This window comes from Microcebus murinus, chromosome 11, assembly GCF_040939455.1.
Source record: "Microcebus murinus isolate Inina chromosome 11, M.murinus_Inina_mat1.0, whole genome shotgun sequence".
Taxonomy (NCBI): domain Eukaryota; kingdom Metazoa; phylum Chordata; class Mammalia; order Primates; family Cheirogaleidae; genus Microcebus; species Microcebus murinus.
Window position 1 is genome coordinate 43,442,683 of NC_134114.1, and position 27,998 is coordinate 43,470,680.

General features: G+C 35.9%; 1 protein-coding gene across 1 annotated transcript in view; it reads right to left on the reverse strand.

Moving 5' to 3' along the window:
* The window catches only part of DEPDC1B (DEP domain containing 1B), a 93,204-nt gene that overhangs the window by 25,484 nt on the left and 39,722 nt on the right, over positions 1 to 27,998 (reverse strand). Inside the window, exons 3-7 of the mRNA XM_012775640.3 lie at positions 14,673 to 14,808; positions 9,936 to 10,063; positions 9,162 to 9,292; positions 7,262 to 7,309; positions 2,873 to 3,013 (exon numbers count right to left, since the gene is read on the reverse strand). Of these exons, the coding sequence (XP_012631094.1) occupies positions 2,873 to 3,013; positions 7,262 to 7,309; positions 9,162 to 9,292; positions 9,936 to 10,063; positions 14,673 to 14,808 (584 nt within the window). The remainder of the gene's footprint in view (positions 1 to 2,872; positions 3,014 to 7,261; positions 7,310 to 9,161; positions 9,293 to 9,935; positions 10,064 to 14,672; positions 14,809 to 27,998) is intronic.

Genomic DNA, 27,998 nt, shown 5'->3' on the forward strand with positions numbered 1-27,998 from the left:
TTTTAAAACACACGTGTCAAACTAGACTTATATATGGTGTATTTATAATATGTGGGCCAAATTTGGCCCACAAACCAATAGTGTGAGCTCTTAGATTATACAACCCACAAGTCACTCAATTTTTCACAACACCCTTCCATGCTCCCATGCCCTTTTGTGCTTCCTCTCTGCCACTCTCTTTTTCTCAGTATGACAAATTATTAGATGCTATACAATCTACACTAGGGTAGGGGTGGAGTGTGAGTAAAGTATGTTACTCAATCTCATTCACCCCATTCAAGAGTCGACAAGCTCTGATCTTACTATAAGGAACTGCCTTTTTGGAAAGAAAGATCAATTACTATGGATAGTTATACTGCTAGGTCAGACTCCTGAGCCAAACTGAATAATTTAAACGTAAGTAGGGAGTAAGTCTTATATCTACAAAAATGTCATGTTTTTTCTTTTTTGAGAACTTTTCGATGTCCTGTTTCATGTATCAGTAATGACTAACTACACTCACACAGCTTTGGCATCAAGCCCAACCATGCCAGAAGCAAAGGAATAAACCTCAAAAGTATTTCCTTAACCAAACTGAAAATCACTTTAGTTGGAAATGCTATAGAATTTTTAGCTTCTACACAAAATAGACTGACTACTTACTTTAAAAAATACTTTATCAAATGACATTCTATTCCAAACAAAATTAAGTGAAAGGTTTAAGGGATGAGTCAACCTTACTGGGATCTCACATATATATCTAGATATTTACCCTTTCCCATAGACTCTAATAGGATTACTACACTAGATAATCTTTGTTAATTATTAACAAATTATGGTCTTCTATAATCTAGAAGGCTTTCTTCTTTCACTACAGAAGGATCTAAAAAAATGGTTTTCAATGCAGTTTGTCTCAAATGTATTCACTTGAACAAGACTGGATAAGGCAAGGTTTATTATATATCATTACCATCCACATGCATTAGTCTATTCTTGCTGATACCTAATGGCAATAATTTCCCTCAATCTGCCCATTCTTCTTCCACCTGAACCTTCTAAAGATGATACTGTAGAGAATAGCTCACTCTGATTAATTCCTAGCTGAGACTAAAATGAACAATTGTGATAGAAAAGACTGGTGATATCAAAAATATAACTAATACAAATTGAAATTGTTTAAAAAAAAACAAAAAAACCACAAAAACTAAAAAAATAAAATAAATTTCCAAATCAGATAATTTTACTACAGAATATTATAAAAAATGGAAAATGAGAAGAAAATCTAAGAAGTGATGTTTAATCCACTCTTACAACTCTTCTTTTACCAATGGCATAATGGCAGCAAGTAGCTATGATGAGAATCTATTCAATTAGTCCACAAGCATACTAGGCCTGATGTTCACAAGCGCATAAGCCCAAGTTCAAAACTCCTTGATTGGAAACAAAATACCAAGAAGCTCCATGGTCTCAAAACCCAGTAATTAGCCTAATCCCTTGTTTGTTCCCAATATTGGTCTGTCTGAAAATGCTCACTCTGTGTACATGAGTTACAATTGTTATGTTTTGTTTACCATTATCACAGAACCTAAAAAAGCTTAAACTCTAAAGTACTGTGCCATGAGATAAAATAACTTATTCACATATTACTGATATTTTGTTAGGATACTATAGCAGCATCCATATTTTCTAAAAATAAAGTCAGACAGAAAGGAGGAGGAAGAAAATAGAAGCAAGGGAAAAGAAGAGAAATGAAAAGAATGGAAAGAGAACAATGGTTAAACTCTACAATATTAAAATACAAGAGTATGACAATTCTTCCAAATTTATATAAGAGAGTATGATAGCCATACAATAATTTGGTCTTTAAAGCAAAACTTTTGACAAGAAAATGATAATACTTATTGAACAATTACAACAGGCAGCAGGAAAATCTGATTTCTAAGAAGAAAGGAATAATATCAGAAAGACTAATAGCAATAATGTTGGTTATTCTTCTTTTCTACCATGTTTCTTTCACAGCATAAATTCTAAAGTATAAATCTATATGAGGAATAGCAACAAGTTTTAATGAATGATAAAGTTATTATACTATATTGATTTTGCATGTCTCAAATAAGAAATAGTCCTAAAAAACCTGTTGCTTCTATAAATAGAAATTAGACTTCTAAATGAAAATACACCTCCCACACTTGACTATTTATGAAGTCATATCCAGAATAAATTTAGTCATGAACAGTAAATGTCAAATTCATTCTTCTATATCAATAAAGTTACACTCTTTTGTACAAAAATGGCATGCAACATATATATTCTTTCTTAAGAAATAAAAGCTACCAGCCCTTGCTTTGAGTTTCATAATAGAGCTTAACCATTTTATTTAATTTTTCTTATTTTTTATTTTTTTGAGACACAGTCTTCCTTTGTTGCCTGGGCTAGAATGCCGTGGCATCAGCCTAGCTCAAAGCAACCTCAGACTCCTACGCTCAAATGATTCTCCTGCTTCAACCTTCCGAGTAGCTGGGACTACAGGCATGTGCCACCATGCCCAGCTAATTTTTTGTGTATATTTTTAGTTATCTAGGTAATTTCTTCCTATTTTTTTTAGTAGAGACAGGGTATCGCTCTTGCTCAAGCTGGTCTCGAACTCCTGAGTTCAAAGGATCCACCCACTTCGGCCTCCCAGAGCACTAGGATTACAGGCGTGAGCCACCACACCCGGCAAACCATTTTGTTTTTTCCCCTCATAGAGCAAGACTCCAGCCATGCAAAGCAGCCTATCAGTTTTTACTTTAAAAATCCCATGAGTTTTGGCTACTGAAAGCCTCCAAACAGTGAAAAATGAAATGATTCAATATCAGTAAAGCAGATATACATTCAATATATTCCAACTTACCTAATACGCTGACAAAAGCATCAAAAAGATGAAATGTAAGCAGTGGCTCTTTCAAGTGACCATAGTAATCTGCTATAGTTTTAAAGACATCTTTTTCAAATCCCAAATACATGGGCTGCTTCAGATCAGAACAGTTGGGCCCTATTTTTTTAAAAAGAGAGAAAAAGAAAAACAGTATGGAGCAATTACCTCTAAGTATTAGTCTGTGTGAATAAGTGTGGCATATACAGATATCCAGATATTCAAGATACACAGAAAAATTTTCATGGGGAAATTGACAATTAAATGGGCACTATATATTTTGTTTACACAAATATGCTTTGTGTCTAAATTGAAATTTATTATAAAATAATGAGGAAACTCAAAACCTTACTTCCATTTTATTTATTTATTTTTTTTGAGACAGAGTCTCGCTTTGTTGCCCAGGCTCGAGTGAGTGCCATGGCGTCATCCTAGCTCACAGCAACCTCAAACTCCTGGGCTCAAGCGATCCTCCTGCCTCAGCCTCCCGAGTAGCTGGGACTACAGCCATGCGCCACCATGCCCGGCTAATTCTTTCTATATATTAATTGGCCAATTAATTTCTACTTATGGTAGAGACGGGGCATTTTTTTTTTCTTTAAACGCACGAGGCCCCCCTGGCTGGCCCGGTGGCGCTGGGTGAAGTGGGACACGGGCGCAGACCGCTCCCCCCACCACTCCCCGCCTGCCCAGCAACCCGGGAGGGGCCCTTACTTCCATTTTAAAAGACCCCCACTCTTATTTTTTAAATGTCCTTCTGAAAGGCATTTTTATTAAATTTAAACAATAATTTTCTTTGAAATACTCAATATTTTCCCAGTCTTGATAAATTGAGCAATATAATAATTAGCTCACATGTATAATAAAGTTATAAAACAATCTTTAAAGCTTTTCATTATTTCATCATTGCTATATTATAAAATCCTACAGTCAAAGTTGAGTGAAATAATTTCTGCCTCTAAACTATTTCGGACTAATAAAAATTTTAACTTTTTAAAAGATACTCTGAAAAGGAGATTTTACATTTCCTCTTGTTAATTCATTCTGATTATATACTCTCCATTTGATCTCCGACCAACCACCAAAAGACAGTTTACCAAGCAGAGTCATACTGCAAATTTATAGCAAACATAGGAACCCTGAAACTGCCTGGTCCCACCCATATTTTATGCCAGCAGCAAGTAACGCAAAAATCCACTTGTATTTGGAACCAAAACAGGAATAAGAAATGCTCTCTACAGAGTTGGCAGCAAATGCCCCCAATAATCCATATACAGACCAAAGATTTACGCTGCCAAGTTGAGAGACGAACTGGAGCCGCCTGCACCCTGAGGAAAATGGCAAGTGGTCCCATGAGGAACAGTTTAGCCAGGCTTCTCCATTTCCATTACGGCATGAAGAAAAGAGTGTAACCACACTGGAAAGTTCTGGGCTAGCATAAGACTAAACAACTGTACCCAAATAGACCTCTACCCCCAGGAGAACAAAAGCAGCTGCCAAGATAAATTAAAAGGAAATTCTTCCTACAGAATTGCTGTAACTAAAGAAAGAGGATCAAGCTAAAAAGGACAGTAAAACATGGTGGGCCATCATATTTCGAGGCCACTGCCATATTTCAATGGCATTTTTTGGTCTCTTTAAAAACTGTCTTACCTTTCAAGATTCTCTTCGTATAAAATAACTTAGTTTGATTGGCTAAAATAATGAACATTGTTAAATACCTATGTATGTCACATCCCATGAACCTAGCAGCAAATGCAGCCACCATTTTTGCTTGTTATCTCCTCTGACATATCCTAAGCTTAGTCTATTGAAATAATTAGGTTGGTATGTCTCAGCGAGCAATACAGTTTGCCTAGAATTACTCCCTACCAGGATAAGTATGCAGCTCATTCTAAGCAGTTGTTCTCCTTTGTGAACATTTCATCATCCTTGTTAAAAATATGCAAAAATCAAAAAAGGTTTCCCTAAAAAAAACAGTGCATAGTGAGTCCTATGAGAGGAGACTATATTTTTAAGATCTTTTCTTTCTTAGTCATCTTGAACTTTAAGAATGTTTTTTTAATCCAGTTTTTTATAAACATTATTCCTGACAGATTTTGGAAAAGAAAAGCTTTGACTTTTTTGTATCCAGTTTTTATTGAATTCTTGTGATATCCATGCACAAAGAAGAAAAACACAGTTAACCTGGTTTTGTATTTATTCAGTCAGAGTTGGGCCTAGCCAAAAACAAAAGTATCCAGGTCCACATGCACATGGTCCACAATAAATGCAGATGGGCCTAAAGAGAAAGATGTCAGCAACAGACTAATAGAAAAGGAGGCAACAGGCCTTCAAAATATCATATAATCAGTCTATCCTTCTGTTCCCTTTTAGATGACTGTAATGAATATCTGTACTTACTAAGGATAAGGACAAGAAACAGGTCACAACTTTGATGGACTTAAAGTAGACTTTGAGGGTCAATGAGAATTTTGGAACACTTAGTGATTTTATAAAGCTATTCCAAAGGCTGACCTGGCCTTTTGGCCACCTTTTTTGACATATAAACAAACATTTTATGGATATGCCAACCATCCATAAATCACTGCACTTAATACATACAACACATGTTGCCTGTTCCCAACATTTACCACCTACTATAACACTACACCTACTATACATCTACTATAACACCACACATGAAGATCATTACTAAATCACTCCTCACACTTGTCCTTTCCATTGACCAGTAATCAGAGTTATTCTAACCTTTCTGCAGAAGTTTTGTAGCTTTAGGTGTACATCTTGCTTGAGGGAAAATTACACTCTTCACTACATTTCAGTCATCACTGAAAATTCAACATCATAAACACATCTTAATATACACTTTATAACATATTATATTATAGCCTAGATTGGTTATACTGGCTTTATATGTTCATTCTCAGCTGACCAACTTCTAAATCCTTGGTTTGCCAAGAGTTCAGAAATGGATAACTTAACTTCCCCTTTATACTTTCTATCTCATCATTGCAAACTCTGGCCAAAGATATAATTTAAATTTAATTTACTTCAAATGGTTGAGCAAGAAGAGTAAAAAGCACTTCTCCAAGCTAAAACCCTGGTATACTCTACATCTCAGAAGTACCAAAGTAGTAACCAAAAAACAGTGAAATTTTTAAGAGTTAAACCTAGAGAACTTTGGGCTTCACATAAACTAATGTTACTACTATTCATATACAGAATGATAGTATTGAATGAACATCATTCATATTCAGAATAATATTAAAAATAATTTTCCAAATATTACTATTAACATTACCCACATTAAGCTGAACAGTTATTTTAGTTTCATTCTATAATCAAACAAAACTAACTCCAGTTAAATCAATAACTCAGGATCTACTAATTTAAGAATTTCAAGGGAATTTATACCTACCTCTGTACATGTTAGTCCTATACAAAAGAAAAGAAAGGTACTTCTCTGTGGTATCTCTGAGGTATCTGTGAGACTCAAATGGCCCTCTAAACCAAATATCACCATTATCAGTCAGCCAAAATAACTAGAACTCTTATTAAAATCATTTGTTTCGGTTAAGCCATTAACCATTAGAATCCCTTCTTCGGGTTAAGCCTTCTAAAAGTCCCCAGAAAAATGGCAGTGTTACTGAGATAGTATAACAACTCCTTCCTTCCCAGTGTCTATGATAACCAATGAAATGGAAATCATGTACCAATGAAATGGATTTCATATACCGATGAAAATCTTCATAGTGACCACCCTGGTCCAGGCCCTTTCATCTTACATTCATATTACTGAAACAGTGATTCTTGTTTCTCTGCATGCATGTTCTTCTCTTTGTAATCCATCCTACATATCAATTAGATCAGCCTTCTAAAACATTTCTCTCCCACTTAAAGTATAGCCTTATAAAAAGCTAGGAATAGACAGGATCGGCTGACCAAACTGATAATGTAAATACGGCAGATATTCAGGAATATGTTTTAGGAATAAAAATAGAGGTTGCAGAAATAAAAACTTATAGACTATTAACAGGTAGCTATCTGTCACAATATTACACGTAATATTTAACTAATTTCTTTCTTTCACATGATGAAACAATTAGTAGTGCAGACTTCATCTGTAGTGTGATTGTATCTACTAGAAAGTGGAACCACCAAATCCCTTTAAAACTATTCTATAATTCAGCCCTTTCATTAAGTCACAAATTTATCACTAAAAGCACAGTAGTCCCAAAACAATTAACTGCCAGTCTCACAGGTGTCAAATTAATGTTCAGCTCATTGAGCAGAAATTTTTTCTGTAATAATTTAGGGCACTAATTTCTCTTAATTTCACAAAACTGGCAGATAATTAGTACTTACAATTTGCCAAACACTTCATAGCTGACAGCACCCAATGAGGAAGTTCTTCTATAGGAAAAACAAAAATAAAAATAAAAAGAAGATGTTTTATTCAATTCCATGTAACTCAAGGAATTATATACATATTCGATATCATAAGAATGTATTACTTGCCCAAGTAATATGAAACATATCTGCTAAGCACAAATCATCAATTTATGTGTCAGAATATTTAAAAGATGGAAATCTTTCCTTACCAGCAGTTATACCATGCACGCATATAAATTATGCCTACAAATTTCTCTAAGGATAAGACGTACCTTTTAAATATTTAGTAAAAAAACAAAAATTGATGGTTTGTTCCAAATAAACCAAAAGACAAATCACTTATCCTAAGAATTACTGAAGAAAAAGAAAAAACAAAAAAGGCAAAAGCATTAGTAATCAAATGCATTTGTGGAACAAGTTCACCAAACACCTCCATTTAAAAAAGGTAAATTCTCTAGGTCCAATATAAGTATCATTTTACATGTTTCCATTTTCAAAATGCTTTAGGCCAAGAAAGTTCCATGACATATTAATATTAGGCTATTATTGTTAGGACAGCCTTAAAATAATAATAGTAACCTAACATTGGTGCAAATAATCCCAGCTAAACAGAATCTCTTCCTTCCTGGCCCTTCCATAGACATCTGATGAAACAGGCCAGCACTCACTTCCTTTTCCTACTTTCTGTAAAACTGGGAAGATGGCTTGTTTGAACTGAGTTAGATCTAATGAGTCTTAGGAAATGCTCTCTTCTTTCTGAAAACCTTACTTAGTAAAATGAAAGATTATCAGTCATCTAACTGATAACTAAAAGCATTAAAATTTTATACACTGAGATTAACCTCACAACCATAAAGTCACCACAAATCTATTTTTGTCTCCTTTTGTCCTCCATTCCTAATAGGAACTATAAAAGGGGAAGTGTTTCAGGTTTCAAAAACAGATTCTGCTCCTGTCAAAAAACATGGTCTAGGGGGGAGGGGGGGAAATGGGCATTTATTGAAACCTTAAAATCTGTACCCCCATAATATGCCAAAAAAAAAAAAAAAACATGGTCTAAAAAAACCTCTTGCTCTCTCACAACTCAGGCTCCTTCTGGTACATTCTGTCTGCTGCCCAGGAGCCTCCAGCCCTAATTTAATATTTTACAAAAACCTAAAAAGTGTTATACCATCTTCCCACATTCAAAGATCATTCTAGTTCCAGCCAATACCTAGCATCTAGGTTTTGAACTAAAGGAAGAACATATCAAAGAGCCCACCCAACTCTGGTCCAGTCCTTATCCATACAATGTTTTAAAATCAGTCTGGGAATTTGTGGCCTACTCTAAGTACCATGAACACATTTTTACACATCAAAAACCAGGTTGGGTGGCTCTTTTTTTCTTGAATTTATAGACTGACCTGGAGGAAAAGGTATAAAAAATTTAAGTACCTTCAAAATTTAAAGAGCTACCTTATTTTAAAAAATGACATAAACATAAAATGACAAAAGGTCAGAGAGAACCCTAAATGCAATCAGACCCCAGGGCCTGCCTGAAAACTGACTCAAGCTCTCAGTTAGGTCTTAAACATGCTCACTTTTCAGATGTTTTCCTGGGGATAATATGGAACCACTTAATGCCCAGGGTGGACAACACGACTAGTCTCTGGATAGATTTTGCTGAGACTGATAAATACTAGTGGATACTCATCTTCCTATGACATTTTCTTAATCTAAGAAATTAGTTACAAGGTATCTGGAAGTGGGAGAAGGATATATGTAATGAAGAGGCAAACTTATATAGGGTTTAGGGAGGTCAAATAGGAGCTGATGGACGTGTGTGGCCAATGTATTGGGTCAACCAGGAACAAAATAGTATTTATGTACTTACTTGACTTGTCATCAAGGATAACGACTCCCTGTTTGCTAACACTATATACATTATGCATGATGAACTTGGAGTTGACAAGTTTGATGTCTAAAACTTCTTCTAAGGAATCTAAGCCAAGGATTTTCTGTAAGCTAAAAAGATAAATAATTAAATTAATTTGTTATTTTTTAAAAAATCATTATTTACCAAAAAACTAGCACTACAAAAAATAAATCTTTAAAATGTATTATGTTCATGTACTTTACCCAATCTTTGTGGGACAAAAAAGATAAAAGTACAGTATAAAAACACAAACTTAAAAGATATCCTTTCACCTTTAGAAAATATTTAATAGCAAATATTTAATAACACCCTGAATGCTTTAGTAACTAAATATATATATATATATAAAAAACTAGCTTATCCTATGGTAAGAAACTGTTATTACTACATCTTCATGAGAAAAAGCAAATTTGCTATAACACTATTACCCTTAATTATACCTATAGTACACATCAAATATCTAGGAGACCAAATTTTCCATTACGTATTTTATTAAACTTAAGATTTCAGTGTTACTAGAAAGTTTAAGAACTTTTAAATTCCTATTTTTAATATAAATGGCAATAGAAAATCCCTAGAGCTCAGTAAAATCATGTTTGCTAAGCACAGCTGCAAATAATGCAAAGTTGAGATTTTTATACATAATTCCAGCATATCAAATAAACAGAGTGGTAAAGAAACAAAATAGAAAAAAAATCACCATAATTTCCCACTAGTATCAAATGCACATACTATGATAATGTCATAGACTTCCATATCTCTTCTACATGGGCCTCTGTCAGCTGTCTGCGGTGGACAAGACGGCAAGCCGGCACCTCTCCAATAGCAATACTGTGACGCTTGTACCACATCTCAGAATTCTAATAGGGGGACAGGGAGTATCAAAGAGGGAGAGAAGGAGTAGAAAGAGAGAGAAAAAATAGTTCAATATAAAGTAGTATGCTTTTATGAGAAATGTTTTTGATTTGGTCATTTATAATTTGATTTAAAATAATTAAAAATATAAACTTTCTTTACATGGACCTCAGAGAAGAATGACTCTTAAGATTATGCCATATTATAAATGAATATTCATGAATTACAAAAGAGCTATGGCAATAATCATCGTATTAACTAGCTAACTTTTCCTGTAGGAATACTTACCCAAATTCACACACTGTCCAAAATTGAGTAATTGTTTAAAATAAAATTAAAATGTACCACTTTCAAGAATTCTCTATTTTTTATAAGCAAATATCAAGTAAGTACAATGTTGGGAAACAGCCTGTAGATCTCAGGTGTCTGCAAAAGGTGGGAACAATAAGAGCTCAGCTCCACAAGGACAGCTGAAGATGGCAAGTAGAAGAAAAGGAATGGACTCATGTCTCCAGAGGGGAAAACCTAAAGAATAGAGAAGTTGAATGATTTGCCCCAAATAATACAACTTTACCTCCTCAATATTCTCAGTACCATGTTTCTCATGTTTAGGCTATAAGGGCATAAACCTTCCTTTGGGTAATCACATAGAAGAATTTTGACCTTTAAAAGGCAAACCATATAAGTCATTTCAAAAACTTTCTATAATAGTTTTTTACAAAAGTAACATTATAGAAAAATTTTATCAATTTGAAAAAAGGAGCAAGAAAGTTGTTTTTGATTTGGTTTTTGGTTTTGCTCTTATTTTTGAAGAATTACTGAATTACAAAAGAAATTCAAAGGCCATATGATGTGTGAACTTCTAAGTATCCAAATCAGATTTGTTTTTGAATGCAGGCATGCATTTGCCTAGCAAATTCACTTTAAATATTTATCCTAAAACAATACTCATGAATATATTCAGATGTTTATCTATAAAGGTACTGCTTACTACATTGTTTATATATTTAAAAACTGGAAACACACATACATACTTAAGAGTAAAGGACTGTACAAATATATTACTTTCATATTAATTAGATAATGTGGATACTAAAAATATTGAATATTTAATGGCATGACAAAATGGGCATAACATACTGTTCTAATTGAAGAATATAAGCTACAAAACAGCTCAGCATGATTTAATTTTTGTGTTAAAAATATACGTAGAAAAAAGGATACACAGTAAAATGTTAACAGTATTTCTCTCTGGATATTATGGATAATCTGTTTTCCTATTTCTCTATCTATAAACAATTCTACAAAATAAATAAGTAATAGCAACGATGCTTAACAGTTACTGGGCACCTGTGCACCAGGCACTATTCTAAGCACTTTATAGGTATGAACTCACTTGATACTTACAACAACTCTACTTCAGAGGGTACTATTATCCTAAAAAACTCAGACCCAAACACAGAGAAACAAGTTCAAATATCTAGTAACTGGAGAAATCAAGATTCAAACCCAGAGTCCATACTCACCCTTTACATTATACTGGCCCCTGAGCAAACACAACAAATAATTTTATTTGCTCTATTTTATTTTATATGATAGATAGACAAGAGAGAAAACAGGACAAAAACAAGAAACAACAAGCAAACTCGAGGCAGAGATAGGAAAAAAGTAACGTAGAAAAAATGAATCACAAGTTCAAATTCCTTAAGAAAGATGAATGTTTTGTGTATTGACTATTAACCTCATCATTCCCAAAACTGCATCAAGGCCGCACCGGGAAACATATCCTGTTCTGTCATTCTCCCTGTGAATAATCCTCAACAAGTAGCAGCCCAAGCCTTAGTGGAATTATATATAAAAAGCAGGGAGCTCAAACTTCTATAACTTCATTTAAGGGGAAAGAAAGGATGAGAAAAAGTAAGACAAAAGTTACAAAAAGAAATACGGATACAGAGAAGAAATCTAAGGTTTGGGTGGGGAGGGAGAGGAGGAATTGAAGAATCTGGGGCTGTGTATACCGCTTTAAGGCTCCTGAAAACTTTAAAACTAAAAATTGAAAAATTGCTATCATTGGTGCAAAGCCCTAAATAGTGGACTGAAATGTGCTAATGAACACTCGGTCTTCCTAGTGATGACACCATGAAAATTTTAACTTCACAGGACCAAGTAAAACAGAAAAGGGAAGTCATTATATTAATGACATGAAAACATATCAATTTAATATAGGATTTTATCTTTTTCTTATAAACAATACTAGATGACCTTACAATGGAAAAATGCCTACTGAATAACCACTGTACATATGGGGTCATATGAGGTGTTAAATACAAATGTTCAAAAAAATGTACCCAAGTTCATGGAGCTTATATTTAAACTTTTTCTAGGATAGGAACTATCAACAAGACAAAACTAAGTACTCATCATTACAAATAAATTAAATAATCCCCAAGTACCTTTTGTGCTCACTCTTTCAGAATATTTCTGCTTTGTTTTCTAATATAGTTAGTCCCTCTTTATCTGAGGTTTTGCTTTCTGCAGTTTCAGTTACCCGCAGTCAACCACAGTTTGAAAATGGAAAATTACAGAAATACACAACTCATAAATTTTAAATTGTGTGCCATTCTGAGCATGATGAAATCTGACAATGTCCAGCTCTATCCTGCCCAGGCCACGAATCCTCCCTTTGTCCGGCAGATTCATGCTGCACACGCTCCCTGACCATGAGTTACTTAGCACACTTGATTATCAAATTGACTGTGACTGTCAGTATCACAGTGCTTTTGTTGAAGAAATCCTTATTCTACTTAATAATGGCCTCAAAACCCCAGAGTAGTGATGTTGGCAATTTGAATATGCCAAAGAGAAGCAATCAAGTACTTCCTTTAAGCGAAAAGGTAAAAGTTCTTCACTTCTAATAAGGAAAGAAAAAAATCCTATGGAGAGGTTGTTAAGATTTATGATAAAAACAAATCTTCACTTCATCACTCGGGGAAGGAAATTGCGGAGAAAGAAAAAGAAATTTGTGGTCGTTTTGCTGTTGTACCTCAAACTGCAAAAGTTATGGCCACAGTGCATGATAAGTGTCTAGTTAAGGTGGAAAAGGCATAAAATTTGTGAGTGGAAGACATGCATGGAAATGTGTCCTGACTGACAGCAACTGGATTTGGTACTATCTGTGGTTTCAGACAGCCACTGGGGATCATGGAACATATCCCCCTCGTCCATCAGTGGACTGCTATAGTCTATTTTGCATTGCCTGCTTTACTAGACTATGAGCCCTCTTACAGCAAACATCGTGTCACATATTAGCATGTCTGTAGAGCCTAGCAAACACATGGCACACAGGAGACACTCAATAAATCTTCATTGAGTAAATGAATTCCAAATCCGACCTCTTTGTCGAAGTATCAGGGTCATTATCTCCATCTATCTGTTATACGTTTCCCTTTAATATAACTCATCTATATCATCAAATATATTTTAATCCAAATTCATCACCATTCCTGACAAATCTACAAGCCCTTCTAGAGTCCTCTTTTCTGTCACTGGTGTCACTCTTATCCTTGTATTATCTCTGATGAAGCCTAAACTTCTTAACTATTCTCTCCAAACAGACATATAATACAACCTCTTTGGGAAAAAAAAATTTTTCTTTTAATTACACTACCTAAAAAGGGTTATATCCTATCTTTGCCAACAAAAAAACATTTTGGACATCTAGACTTATAAGACTTGATTAACTTTAAATATTGGTGTTAGTACCATTCTTTAAAATTTCCTTATAAAAGTTTTTCTCTATTTTATTTGTTAGCATTATCTCAGTCTTAGTAATCTTCTACTGGGGATATTTTAAGCAAAAAGTATACAAAAAAAGAAGTAGTCAATTCTACAACAAGCGGAGGTTTTCCTAAACTAGAAGAATCCACCTTTTTTCATATATTGTGTTGGGTTACCATGACCTAACCTTCTTACTATATAAAGAAGTTTTAACAGAAACCTGCTCAGTCAGAACATATGAAAATTGCTATCACATACATATGTCCATAGGTTCCTCATGTGTGTATTCAACCAACTGTAGATCAAAAATATTCAAAAAAAAAAAAATGGATGGTTGTATCTGTACTGAACATGTATAGGCATTTTTTTTCATTATTCCCTAAACAACACAGTATAACAACTATTACGTGGCATTTACATTGAATTAGATGTTATAAGTACTCTAATTTAAAGTACATGGGAGGATGTGTGTAAGTTATGTGCAAATACTACACCATTTTACATCAGGGACTTAAGCATACATGGAGTTTGGTATCTACAAGGTAGGGTTGTGGGGTGGTGGGGTGGTGGTCCTGGAACTAATCCCTCATGGATACCAAGAGTTGACTGTATTCAGTCAAAATGTCAATAGACAAGAGTGAAAAAGCATAAGAGCCACCTTTCTTTATTACTGGTCTCTTGGCTATTGGTAGGTATGATATTATTTTAAAGTACTTTCAGATCAATATTCATTAAAAAAAAAACAAAAAACAGAAAAAAGTGAACCAAGAATGGGGGTTCACAGATGATTTCCCTCTGTCACCAGTGCCTCGTCCTTCCTTCAGTCACAGCACTTACCATCACAACTGGCTTCACTGGGATGTTCTCTTGTGAAGTGCCTAGTGGGGGATCATTCCATTCTGGAAATTTAATAACATCCTTTTGGTATGTGGGCTTCTTTGGATATGGTTTCAGGGGTGAGGAAGGAGGAAATCTAAAAACCAAGAACAAATTCTCTATTATTGCAGTCAGTGAGAGACATGGATATTTCAACAATAATCCCCACTTCTTGTATCCTTGAGAATTTATACAATAATTCCAAACTTCAGGTAATAAATGGGTTCATATTTAATCAAATTATTTATTACACATGGCTAATTGTACCCAACAATAACATGATTTTCTTTTTAATACTCATTCATTATGTCCATCAAATAACATTTATGGAGAAAAATAAGAAATGAATATATGATATATTTTTAAAATAATAAATAAAACTTGTTTCTTACTTGACTTTCATGATTATAGATGTTCTTTTTTATTATTATTTCAGCATATTATGGGGGTACAAACATTAAGGTTACATACGTTGCCCTTGTCTCCCCTCCCTACTCAAGTTAGAGCTTCAAGCGTGTCTATCCCCCAGACGGTGTGCATCACACTCACTATGTATGTATATACCCAACCCCTCCTCCCCCATCTCACCTGCCCCACATCTGACAAATATTTGTTTTTCTTTTTTTCTTAACATTTTGGTTACATTTTAGGGCATACCTCTAACCCTTGCTAGGGAGAGGCAAAGATATAAAGATGTTTTCAATGGGCTACTAGGCTAAGCCATCATTACGGCCTCATAACTCTAGCTAAAATTTATAAATGGTAAGTTGTATACAGATAGAAATAGAAATTATTGATAAAGAAATCCTCAATAATATTTGCTAAGAAAGGGTATATTAACATAAAAATCACTTGGCCTAGTATTCACTTTTATAACTCTTTCTAATAAAGATTAATCCTTCTTCCCTTTAATATTCAACACATCACACTGAGACTGAAGCTTCAATCTACAAATCATCTTGGAGCTAGAAATCTACCCGGTGTCCTCATTCTGCCTTTCTATACTCTTTCTTGTTCTCGGCTTTCCTGTGGATCCACAGCATCACTCCTTGGACTAACACACAGAAGTCTAGGAAAATTCTAATGCTCTTTAAACTGGACTACACCATACCTGATAAAGAGCAAAAAGGTAATTGAATACATTATTTTTATCAGAGAATCTTTTTCTGTAAGCTTGTTAGAAAATTGCTTGCATTGCAAAAGCAATGTAAGAACATTGCTTGCATTGCAAAAGCAATGTAAGAACTCTAGTTCTTAATGTTTACATAGGAGTCAGCAGGATATTGGTTTTTATTTTGACTTTTTATTTATTTAAGCCAAAATAAAAGCTGAAAATCTCATCCATGATATCCATAGGAAAAAATCCAAATAACTAAAGATCTTATTCTTAAGGCAAATGCAGAAGCAAAGAATTTTTTAAATGTCTATAGTTTTCAAGGAAAGTTTGTATCCAGGTAAATCAGAAAAATCACAAATACAAGGCTATTGAAGGAAATCAGAATATGTTACCTCAAAACATGCCTCTTTGACATAAATAATTTTTTTGACCTACGGGCCATTTTGAAGCAGATGCAGAAAAGCTCTCTACCTTCCCTCTGTTTACCTAAAAGCAGGACAGAATTATAAAGACAACTCTTAAGGTCTTGCTATCCTCCCTTGCTTTGCCACAGAAAGACAGCAAGTAAATTCTCCTTTACCACCTTTATCAGTTTAGAGATAGCACCAGAGGAATCTGAGCAAACTTTATTCATTAGTTTCCCCATAAATTTACCTTCCCATAATTTTCCTACCTTTGGAAGCCTAAACTGCTTTCATTTATCCTAGCACTTCTCTAAAACTTACTTTAAAACTTACTTTTAAAATTTTATTGAAGATTTCATTTAAACTGGGATTCTAAGCCGTTGTCCTGAGTTGCTTTAGTTCTGCGTGATGTACATCGCATGCTCTGACAAACTTGCTTGTTTTTCTCTTGCTGATTTATTGCAAGAGTCCCAACTATATTATGAGGGTTGAGAAAAATTATAATTTCTCCCATTCAGTACTATAGAAAAACATTTCAAAACAGTGAAATGACTAAGGGAGAAAAATTGAGTTTCGTCTTCTCTGAAAAGAATATCTAATAACTGCAACTTTATTTTAAAAGTCAGTTTTGAGTCAGTAAGAAAAAAAATGAGGTCTAGAAATCACTACATCCAGTTAAAGATAAATAAACTGAGCGATAGTTTAAATTCTGGTAATCAAGTTATCAAGGCAGGTGTTCCCAAAAGATTCCAGAATACGAACTAAATGATCTCTAAAGTCCGTCAAAGGTAACCGTCTTTGTAAGTAAAAGCTGGCTTACAAAAGTCCAATCCAGGTCGGGCGCAGTGGCTCACACCTGTAATCCTAGCATGCTGGGAGGCTGAGGCAGGCAGATTGCTTGAGGTCAGGGGTTCGAAACCAGCCTGAGCAAGAGCAAGACCCCATCTCTACTAAAATCAGAAAGAAATTAATTGATCAACTAAAAATATATATACAAAAAGTTAGCCGGGCATAGTGGCACATGCCTGTAGTCCCAGCTACTCAGAAGGCTGAGGCAATAGGATCTCTTGAGCCCAGGAGATTAAGGTTGCTGTGAGCTAGGCTGATGCCACGGCACTCACTCTAGCCTGGGCAAAAAAGTGAGACCCTGTCTCAAAAAAAAAAAAAAAGTCCAATCCAATTTCAACAATTGTAACAAAAGTTCTATTTCTAGCCAAAGTACAGCATTTATGCACACATGAATGCAAACACACACTCACATATACATACAATATTGCATATAATTCCAGGAGTTCACAGATCACCCACCTCTCAGTTCATTAAAAATTAAACACAACCTCAACCTCCATCCCACCACTAATAGCCACTGCTTACTCCCTCCCACTTCATTCCCTCTAACTACAGTATGAAAATTTTTGGACCCAAGTTCCAGGCTTAGCTCTCTCACAAACTGTCAGTGCATCCTTTGGAAACTACAGGTCTCTCTAAATCACAATCTTCCAAAGACCAAAGCAGAATTTCTTACTTGCAAAACTGTGACCGAACAGGTGTCAGGGAGTCACTTTTTTTCCTCCACACTGAGATGAGATCTTTGCCATGAGTTATATCTGCAAGTAGGTGTGCTCTCTATTTTCACAGCAGCCTGACGACCTTGCCTGAGATAAGAGAGCTGAAGAGCTCCCTCCAGTGGACTACTTTTATTTTGTGCATTGAAAGTTAATTTAATCCTAACATTTTAATCATGAAATCTTTCACCTATTAAAGATGATCAAGTTCAGATGTCACATTTTCCACTTAGGAAAATTAAGGCCCAAAAGAAGAAAAGCAACTTACCAAAAAGTCTCACAACTAACTGGACAAGAGGGCAAACCATCTTGAACAAAAGATCTGTAAGCCCTTTAAAAAGAACATTACAAAATTTTACTGAAAGATAAAAAACTAAATTGATAGGTATATCAGGTTGTTGAATAAGAATCTATATCATAAAATGTCAATTTTCCCCATAAAATATAGTTACAATGAAATTTTAATAAAAATAAAAGAACTGTTTGTGAAACATGATAAACTGATTATAAAATTTACATTGACACAAAAGGACAAAAATAATCAAGACATTCTTAAACAAGAAAAATAAAATGATGTGACTTGCTCTACTGGATATCAAGGCTAATGAAAGTAATATAGTAGAGCAATACTTATGGCATACACCATGGTTTCTTAACATGAGCATTATTGACATTTTGAGCCGGATAGTTGTTTGTTAGAGGGGGCTGTCCTGTACACTGGAGGATGTTGAGCAACAACCCTCGCCTCTATCCACAGGATGCTAGTAATACCCCCACACATACATTTGTTGTGACAACCAAAACTTTCTCTAGACACTGCCAAATGTCTCCTCCGAAACAGGCCCCCGTTAAGAATTGTGGGGCTAGACAAAAAGAATCTAAAACACACACTTTATGACACAGCAGACATTAACAGATCAATAGGAAAGCATGGACTGTTCAATAAATAGTAATGGGCTAATTGGATATCCACTGGAGAAAAAATGAAATTGCATCCCTGTGACAGGATGTCACATTTTCAAAGGTGTTTACATTTCTAAAGATTTTTACATCCCACCCACATGCTCTTCTACAATGTGACCTTGCCACTACCCTATCAATAGGCATAGTGCATTTCTCTACCTTCTTGAGTCTGGGTGAGCTCCCTCTAATTGCTTTGATAAAAAGAATATGGCAGAAGCACTAGCCCTTACCTGGCTGGCACTCTTTTCCTGCCTCTTGGATCTCTTGCTTTCATATCATTCATTATTATGAAGCTCCCACTTGAAAACCCACCATCATAAAATAAGTGTGGCTACTCTGAGACTACCATGTTGTGAGATGCCTAAGTAATAGGAAGAGGCCCTAGAATATGACACACCACATGTAAGAAACTGATGTCAAGGAGTACCAAAGCTGCATAATTGTGAATGAAGAAGTCATCTGCTCTAGCCTCAGCAGCCCCAACCAATGCCCACCTAAGCCCTTCCTGAATTCCTAACCCCACAATTATGTAAAATTGCAATGGCTATTTTAAGCCACTAAATTTTACATAGTTTTATTACACAACAACAGATAACTAGAACAGAAACTTGTGGCATTTGCATCAGGACTAGGCAGTGAAGGGCCTCAGGAAAACATCTTAGCAGAGGCTAGAAGGATAGTAAGGAAGTTGTTATGAGAAGCTGTAGAAAAAAATCCATGTTATATAGTGGCATAAATTTCAGTAAAACTATCATCTGTAATAATACGGAAAATAGAAAAAGTGGATCTGGCTAAGATATTTTCCAGGATATCCAGGGGCTCCACCATAAGTAACCTCATGAGCATAAACTCAGGAGTTATCAAGAGGTTGATTATAAATAACAAAATATATTCCTATCACTTAGAAAATTCTGGGGGTTTTAGGTGTATTATGGCAGGAGCTGGAGACAAAGACCAAATATATTTCATATTATACCACAGGTTTCTAAGAGTCTTAAGGGTGTTGGTCCATAGCAGACTTATGAGCAGAAGAGCCTGTCTCAAAGAGATTGATGAGTGTGACTTTCACCAATGGAGTAAACCACACTAAGATTCATAGGAAAGCTCAACATTCTTAAAACAATAGTACTAGCAGAATCACCATCCACTTGGGCAGTTCAAATGAAAACTGAAAATCATATCTACTTGGATATTTCAAATTGAAAAGAACAGCCAAGACTCTCAAGCTTCTATAAGCAGGATATATCTAAGAAAGCTATTCCACTGCAAACATGTGCCATTTCTTTATGGAAAAGGAAGAAGGACTCAGAATATAGAGCCAAAAGTCCAGGAGCTAGAGCCGAGAACCACACAGAATCACCATCAGAAAGCACAACTGTGCCCTAATGAAGGAATGGCAGATAAACATCCAATTACATTTCAGAAGTGCTATGGGCCAGTGATTGCTATACTTTATGTCATAATGGGATAAAACTTAATAGTCTTGATGGAAGGAGTGAATGTAGTTTACAATAAAAGGAATGTTATTGTGGTCAGCAGCAAACTATGACAAATTGTATTTTCCAAGGATGGCCATAACACTATCTCCCATCCCATATGCTCTTCCAAGATGTGACTTTGATACTCCCCAATCCACATGAGATTATTTCTCTACCTTCTTGAATATGAGTGGGCCCTATGATTGCTTTGACAAGCAAAACACAACAAAAGGGATGCTATGCCAATTTCAGGTATAGACCTTAGCTATCTGGCACTTTTCTCTTCTGATCTATTAGGGATACTTGTTCTTGGGATGCTTATTCTTGGGACATAACTTCTTAGAAGCTAGCCACCATATAAGTATGGTGACTACCCTAAGACCATTATGCTGTAAGAGGCATGTCCTTGTCAATTTAAAATCATGAATCGACAGTTTTAATATCTTATAAAGGGTTGCAGCGCAGAGGCTGGCCACCCTGCAGGATGGGAAGTGTAGCCCAGCAGAAACTAAAAGCAGGCACTTTCAAGTGTTAAAATAGAGATCATAAGACTGACAGAATGAACTCTGTGGTAATAAGATACCAAATTATAAACAAGACCTAAGGCCATGTCAAGCAAGGGGTAAGTCACATACTCCTACACTTAAAGAATAAAATATGTTCTAACTGCCACAAGGTTGTTTTTCTTTTTCTCTAGCAGCTAAACAAGCACTGGCCTCTAGATAAGCAAAAGTGATATAATTGTAGCTCAACAATCACCAGAAGCTGACTAACTAATCTCCCAAGCCCTGTTCCACAAGCTATAACTACAGCTTAAACTGAGTAAGAGACTGATTTCAGTAACTTTCCCCTGATAAGAGACCACTAACCACAGACTGGTTCTGGCTGGTTTACAGAGGTGCACACCAAGTGTCTGTCTTCATGTCCCTGCTTCACCTTTTGATGTATAGGGCCTAATTGTAATACATTTAAATATTTGGTTTCTACCCAAAATTGAACATGGAATGTATGTAACATGTATGTTTGTTTAATATGCATGTTTGTGTCCTGCTTTGGGGAATATTCATAGCTTCTCCTATAACATGTTGAATATGTACACTTAGCCAACCCATTCAGCATAAATTCCTGTTTCATTCTTTCTCCTTTGAAGAGCCTGCTTCCAGTCTCTGATGGAGGCTCTACTTCCTAATCTGTCAGGAAAGCCTGGCCAGCTTGCAGGCCACAACCCTTTATAACAAATAAAGCTCTTCGCCAAATTTATGAACTTCAGGATTCTTTATTGACAGAAGGAAGAAAGGTGAGACAGGAATTTATGCTGAATGGGATGGCTAAGTATACATATTCAACAGGTTATAGGAAGAGCTATGAATATTCACTTGGCGAATGTAAGCATGGGCAGTAAGGAAATACGCATGTTACATATGCCCCATGTTCACTTTGGGGTGCAGACTAAACATTGAAATGCATTAAAATTAGGCTCTGTTTACAGAGGCATCCTGTGCACAACCTCTGTAAACAGGCCAGGTTCAGTCCATGGTTGGTGGTCTCTTATCAGGAAGAAATGCTGGTCAGTTGTATCAAACCACAAGAAGGGAGGGGAGTCCAGCTGCAGTGTCAGGCAGTTGGTTGAAATCAGTGGTTGAGCAAGTCTTTCCAAAGGACTGGTTTCTGTTTGACACTTAGGAAAGAGAGCATAAAAAAGCAGTTAGCAAGGGAGGCAGTATAATGAGGCATATCCAATCTCCCATCCCCTCATGGCCAGGAACTCAGTTGTTAAGGTTTCTCTGAGGTCCCCTTTGCCAACAGGTGGTCTGTTTAGTTGGTTGAAGGACTTAGGATTTTATTTTAATTTCTCAACCCACATGGAGATGCCTTAGAGGATAAAACCTCACGTAGAAAAAGAAAGAGGCCAAGAAGCTTAAAGACACCACATTTGTGAGTAGAGAAAGAAACCATCTTAGAAGTGAATTTTCCAGCCCAACTGATGCCTTGTGGGCAAGAGCAAACTGCCAGCTGAGCTCTTTCTAAATTCTTGTCACAAAAACATGAGCAAAAATAATATGGTTACTTTAAGCTGCTAAAGTTTGAGTAGATTATTTCTCAGCAGTAGAAAACCAGAACAATTCCTAATTCGCATCATAAATAAAAATCATGGGCAAAACAATTAAATTTAGGATACAATATAAGAAAATATCTCTCTGACACTGGGTAATGAATAGACTCCTTTCAAGCAAGATATTAAAACCATACAGCATAAAGAAAAAGATTGATACATTCAATTACATAAAAGTTAAGAACTTTTCTGTTCATCAAGACACGACAAATAAAGTAAAAAAATGAAAGCTCTTTGCAATCTATATAATTGATAAAGGATTAATATCCAGAATATATTTTTAAGCTATTAAGAATCTATAAGGAAAAAATTCTATAGAAAAAGCCAAAACACATGTATCAGTCATTTCCAGATATAGAATCAGGAACGATGAATAAAGATATTCAATCTCATCAGTAATCAAGAAAATTCATAATAACATCACAGACAAGCATCATTTCACACACATCAGATTGGCAAAAATTTAAGTCATTCAATATCAAATATTTTATACTACTATAATAAAAACCAGCATATCCACTACAGAAAACAGCGTGACATTACCTAGTAAAGCTAAACATGCACATAGCCTCTAAATGAATTCCACTTCTAGGTAACTCTGAGTATCCTAAAGAAATGCTTGGGCCGGGCGCGGTGGCTCACGCCTGTAATCCTAGCACTTTGGGAGGCCGAGGCGGGCGGATTGCTCAAGGTCAGGAGTTCGAAACCAGCCTGAGCGAGACCCCGTCTCTACCAAAAATAGAAAGAAATTAATTGACCAACTAAAAATATATATACAAAAAATTAGCCGGGCATAGTGGCACATGCCTGTAGTCCTAGCTACTCGGGAGGCTGAGACAGTAGGATCGCTGAGCCCAGGAGATTGAGGTTGCTGTGAGCCAGGCTGACACCACGGCACTCACTCTAGCCTGGGCAACAAAGTGAGACTCTGTCTCAAAAAAAAAAAAAAAGAAATGCTTGCATTTGTAAAAAGGAGACATGTCTATAAATATTTATGACAACATTATTTATAATAGCAAAAAACTGGAGAGCAACTCAACTCTGCACTGACAGGAGAATAAACAGATTGTGGTATATTGATATAATAGAACTCAATATAGCTGCAAGAATTCAATAAACTATAATTACACACATTCACACAGATGAATATCAAAAATCATGAGAAACGAATAAGTAAAAGAAAATACATATTCTGATATTTCTTATTTAAAGTCCAAAACAGAAATTTCAGAAATAAAAACAATATATTGTTTAAGGATACGACCTTAAGTGATAAAATAATATAACCAATGGAATAATTAACATAGAAGTCAAGATACTGATGGCTTCTCAGGAGATGATTCAAATTGTAGGTAAACAGGTATTTGCTTTGCTATTGTTCAGATACAGTTTACAGCACTCTTGTATGAAAGATATTATTTCTCAAAAAAAAATTATTTGAGACTATTTTAAAAGGGCAGAACTCCCTCTAGTGGACTACATTTGGTTTTGTTTTAAAAACTATAAATGTAATCTTAACATGATCATGGATTTCAGAATTATAAAGTCCTTTGAAATCGTCTAGAACAAACTCCACATTTGTACAGTTGAGAAATTAAGACCAGAAAAGCAATTGGCCACAGTTAATCATCCAAGAAAACAACGCTGGTCTCCTAATGCCACAACCATTACCACGTATTGGTTGGAGAAAAGCAATTTAAAAATAATTCATACCAGAACTACTATCCTTTGGTGAATTTATTTGAAACAAATTAGAATTTATTACCTAATCAGTGAATAAAAATATTCTGGGGCATCTAAACCACAAGGAAAACATAGTTTATAAATCTTAATAAACTTGACTGATAAATGACAGATCTCACAATGATTTAAAGTCCTTTTGAGACTTTTAAGCATATATTGTGGATGTATCAGCAGGAATTTACAACATCAACATCTTTGACCATCTGACTCTGCCTCAGTATTGTAAAGACTTTGTACCAAAATAAACAAACAATAACAACAAAAAAAACCCAGCGAGATATTGCTTATTATATAAGCTGGTCTCTCTGAGACTGATATAACACAGAAACCTGTGGGTTAGGCAAATCCATAGCAATTTGCTGAGTTTCACTGTGCTCTGCAAACCCATTCAACATACTTTTCCAGCCCAGTAGTGGTATATAGTATCATATCACCTAAATGCTGAAAAACTGCTAATAATCACATTTCATAATACTGCTTGAAGGTGTATCAGGAACATAAAGTGTTTAAGGAGAATGGGAGATGAAGCTGGAAAAATAGTTGGCAAACTAAGGAAAGCTTTGAATACCAAGCTCAGAAATCTTTCCTATTTTATATGAATAAAGAATTCCTTCTAAGTAAAGGATGAAATGAGTATTTTTAAGAAGGAGAGATGTGAGCTAATCTGAAAGAGACTCCTACTTTAGATTAACAATAACTATTTATAAAATAAATTCTATTTGCAACAGAAAAAAATATATAAAATACCTATGTCTTAAAAAAGGAAATGCACAGGATTTACAGAGAAAATTACCACCATTCATAACAGCACCAAAAAGCACAAACTACTTAGATCTAAATCTAAGGAAACAAAGTCTGTATACTTAAAGCTATAAAACACTGCTGAGAAATTAAACACCATGAGTAGAGAGATATACCATGTTCATTATTTGGAAGACTCAATTTTGTTAAGATCTTAAATCTCCCTAAACTGATCTACTGATTCCACATAAATACATTGAAAATCCCAGCAGGAATTTATATAGGAATAAACAAGTTGATTCTAAAATTTATATGGAAAAGTGAAGAAAACTATAATAACTAAAACAATTTTGAAAAAGAACAAAGTTGGAGGACTCAGACTAACTGATTTCAAGATTTATTATAAACATACAGTAATCAAGAACAGTTTTGTATTGGAGATAAGCCAGACATACAGAACAATGAATAGTACATGAATTAAGGCAGAGGACTGAACATAGTGCTGTAGCCCCCTGGGAAGAACACATGTACTGGGAACCAAAGGGTAGAAGCAGGAGTGGCCCTCCTAGTGACTCACTGAAGGACCTTATGCTTCCTATCCCCACAACTCTGGGCTCTGCAGTTTGCAGTCTTGTGCCCAAAAGGGGACACGAAAAGGGCACTTTGGACTACTATGGCCAGGGAGCACAAGCGATAAGAGGAATCACTATCATGGAAAAGGTAATGGACCCTAACCAATAGGAAGGAGGGCTGTGCTTATACAATGGGGGCAGAGAGGAATACCCATAGCACCTAGAGATCCACAGGGCACCTCTTGGTACTTCCCTGTCCCATTGTAACTGTGAATGGGTTGTGCAGAACCATTACCCTCAAAAGTGCGTGAGTATCAAGGGTCCAGATCCTCAGGAATGAGCTTTTGTGTCATACTACCAAGTAAGGCACACAAGCCCTGCCACAGTGATTGATAACTGCGGGTGAGAGGATTCACAAAGAGTCGTGGAGGAGGGAGAGGATGAGCACCAGTTGCAGCCATGAGACCAGCTGCAGGGACAAGGGCTATAGTATTCCTCATAATTTCCATCTTCTAGGTTTCCCCTCACGAAGAAAGCCCCAATATGTGTGGGGAAGTAGATCTGTGCAGCACAAGAAATGGACACATCAAGGAGCACAGCAGAGTAAGGAGCCAAGCCAATCCTTCCAGAAGACACAGGACTCCTCTAGCAGCAACCTTTGCTTGGGGACTCCCAATCAGCCTGGCCAAGCCTTTTTCAGAACTACATCCTGCAGTCTTAACTCGCCCTACCCAATTCTTCTTTCCCTCTCCACTTTCACTGAGGTCAGACCTGAATCACAATATGAAGGCTCACTCCATCATCTCCTGTTCCCATGACCATTTATGTTTCTGGGATATCCAGTCCCCCCTCTGGCATTAAATCTCCTTGCATATCTAGTCCCTTCTTGACAGCTCCTCCTCTTCTCAGAGGACCTGAATTAACAGAATTTTTTATTAACTTGTGCTCATCTATGTATGATGACTTCAGATCAATGCAACAATATAAGGACCTGCTAAATATCAGACACCACTAGGTAACAGAGGTACAAGAATTAATAATAATAGTCTTTGCCCTCAAGAAACTGAGAGTCTAACAACAGTGGCCTGCAGGTCAAACCCCACCACTTGCTTTAATAAATATTTACTGGAACACACACAATGGAATATTACTCAATCCTAAAAAATGATAGTGAGCTAGCACCTTTCATGCTATCCTGGATTAAGCTTAAGCCCGTAATACAAAGCAAGACAACATAAGACCTGGAAAATGGGCTACACATCTACTCGCCATCAAATTGGTACAGATTGATTAAAACTATGGTGCTCAAAAAATGGTAGTGTTTAACAGGGATTGAGGGGGTGGAGATCCACATCTTAAGGATGTGGTGAGCATTGTAGGGAGGAAGGGATTACCTCTATCCCTTTTTAGGGAGAGGCAAAGATACACACTGTAACCAAAATGTCTAAGAAAAAAAAATCTGTTATTGAGAGGTGGACAGGTGGAAGGGGGAGGAGGGGAAGGTACACACTTAAAACAACAAAAAAAAACAAACAAAAATAAATAAATACATAAATAAATATTTACTGGAACATAGCCATATGCATTCATTTACATACTCTCTGTGGCTGCTTTCACCCAGCAATCACGGAATTAGGCAATGCCGACAGATTGGTATACACCACAAATATTCACTATCTGGCCCTAAACTGAACAAGTTTGCTGATCCTAGTCTGATAGAAGCAGAGATATAAGAATATTTAGCCAGATGTGGTGGCACACACCTGTAATGCCAGCTACTCAAGAGGCTTGAGCCCAGGAGTTTGAGGTTGCAGTGAGCTGTAACGTCACTGCACTCTAGCCCAGGTGATAGAGACCCTGTCTCTAAAAAATTAAAAAATATTTATTTGCTTGTTGTATAGGCTCCACCAGGACAAGAAGCTTATCTGTCTTGTTTTCACTGTATCTCCAAGAACAGGCACATTTAATTTGAACACTACATTGCAGGAGACTGAATAAATACCTGCTTAATCTTGGTGACCAGTATACCTAAAAACAAAAATATTAGCTTCTTATTTTGTAGATGACATCACAAAGGTTCAGAAAGTGTAAGCAATTTGCTTAAGGTCACATAAGTACTAGTGACTGAGAGCTGGGAATAGACCCCAGGCCCACCTCACTCTAAACCCTGTTTCTGTTATAGTCCTTCCAGTACTGAGCTCACGTCATAGGTAACTGCAGCTCACCTGATGTGGGAAGGACTGAGTCATCTTAACTGGGGGATAGAGGTGGGGTGATTATTGCTTAACTCTTTCAAAGTAAGGAAGGGAAGCCCTCACTGGCTAACCTTTGCACTATTTTCTCAATGAATACTAGGCATTGTGCGGGATGTTGGGGACACAGAGATAAAAGGCAAATTCTTTCACAGCCTCACCTCCCACAACTCCCTATGTAAATGACACAAAACTTTTTAATTAGATTCCTTCCCACCTTGATCACCTTGATCAACCTCTCTCCCTTCCTTGCCTGACAAACACCTGATGATACATCAAGACTCAAGTTAAGTTTCATACCTCTGGAGTAAACTATTCTCTGACTAGTTCAAGCAGAGT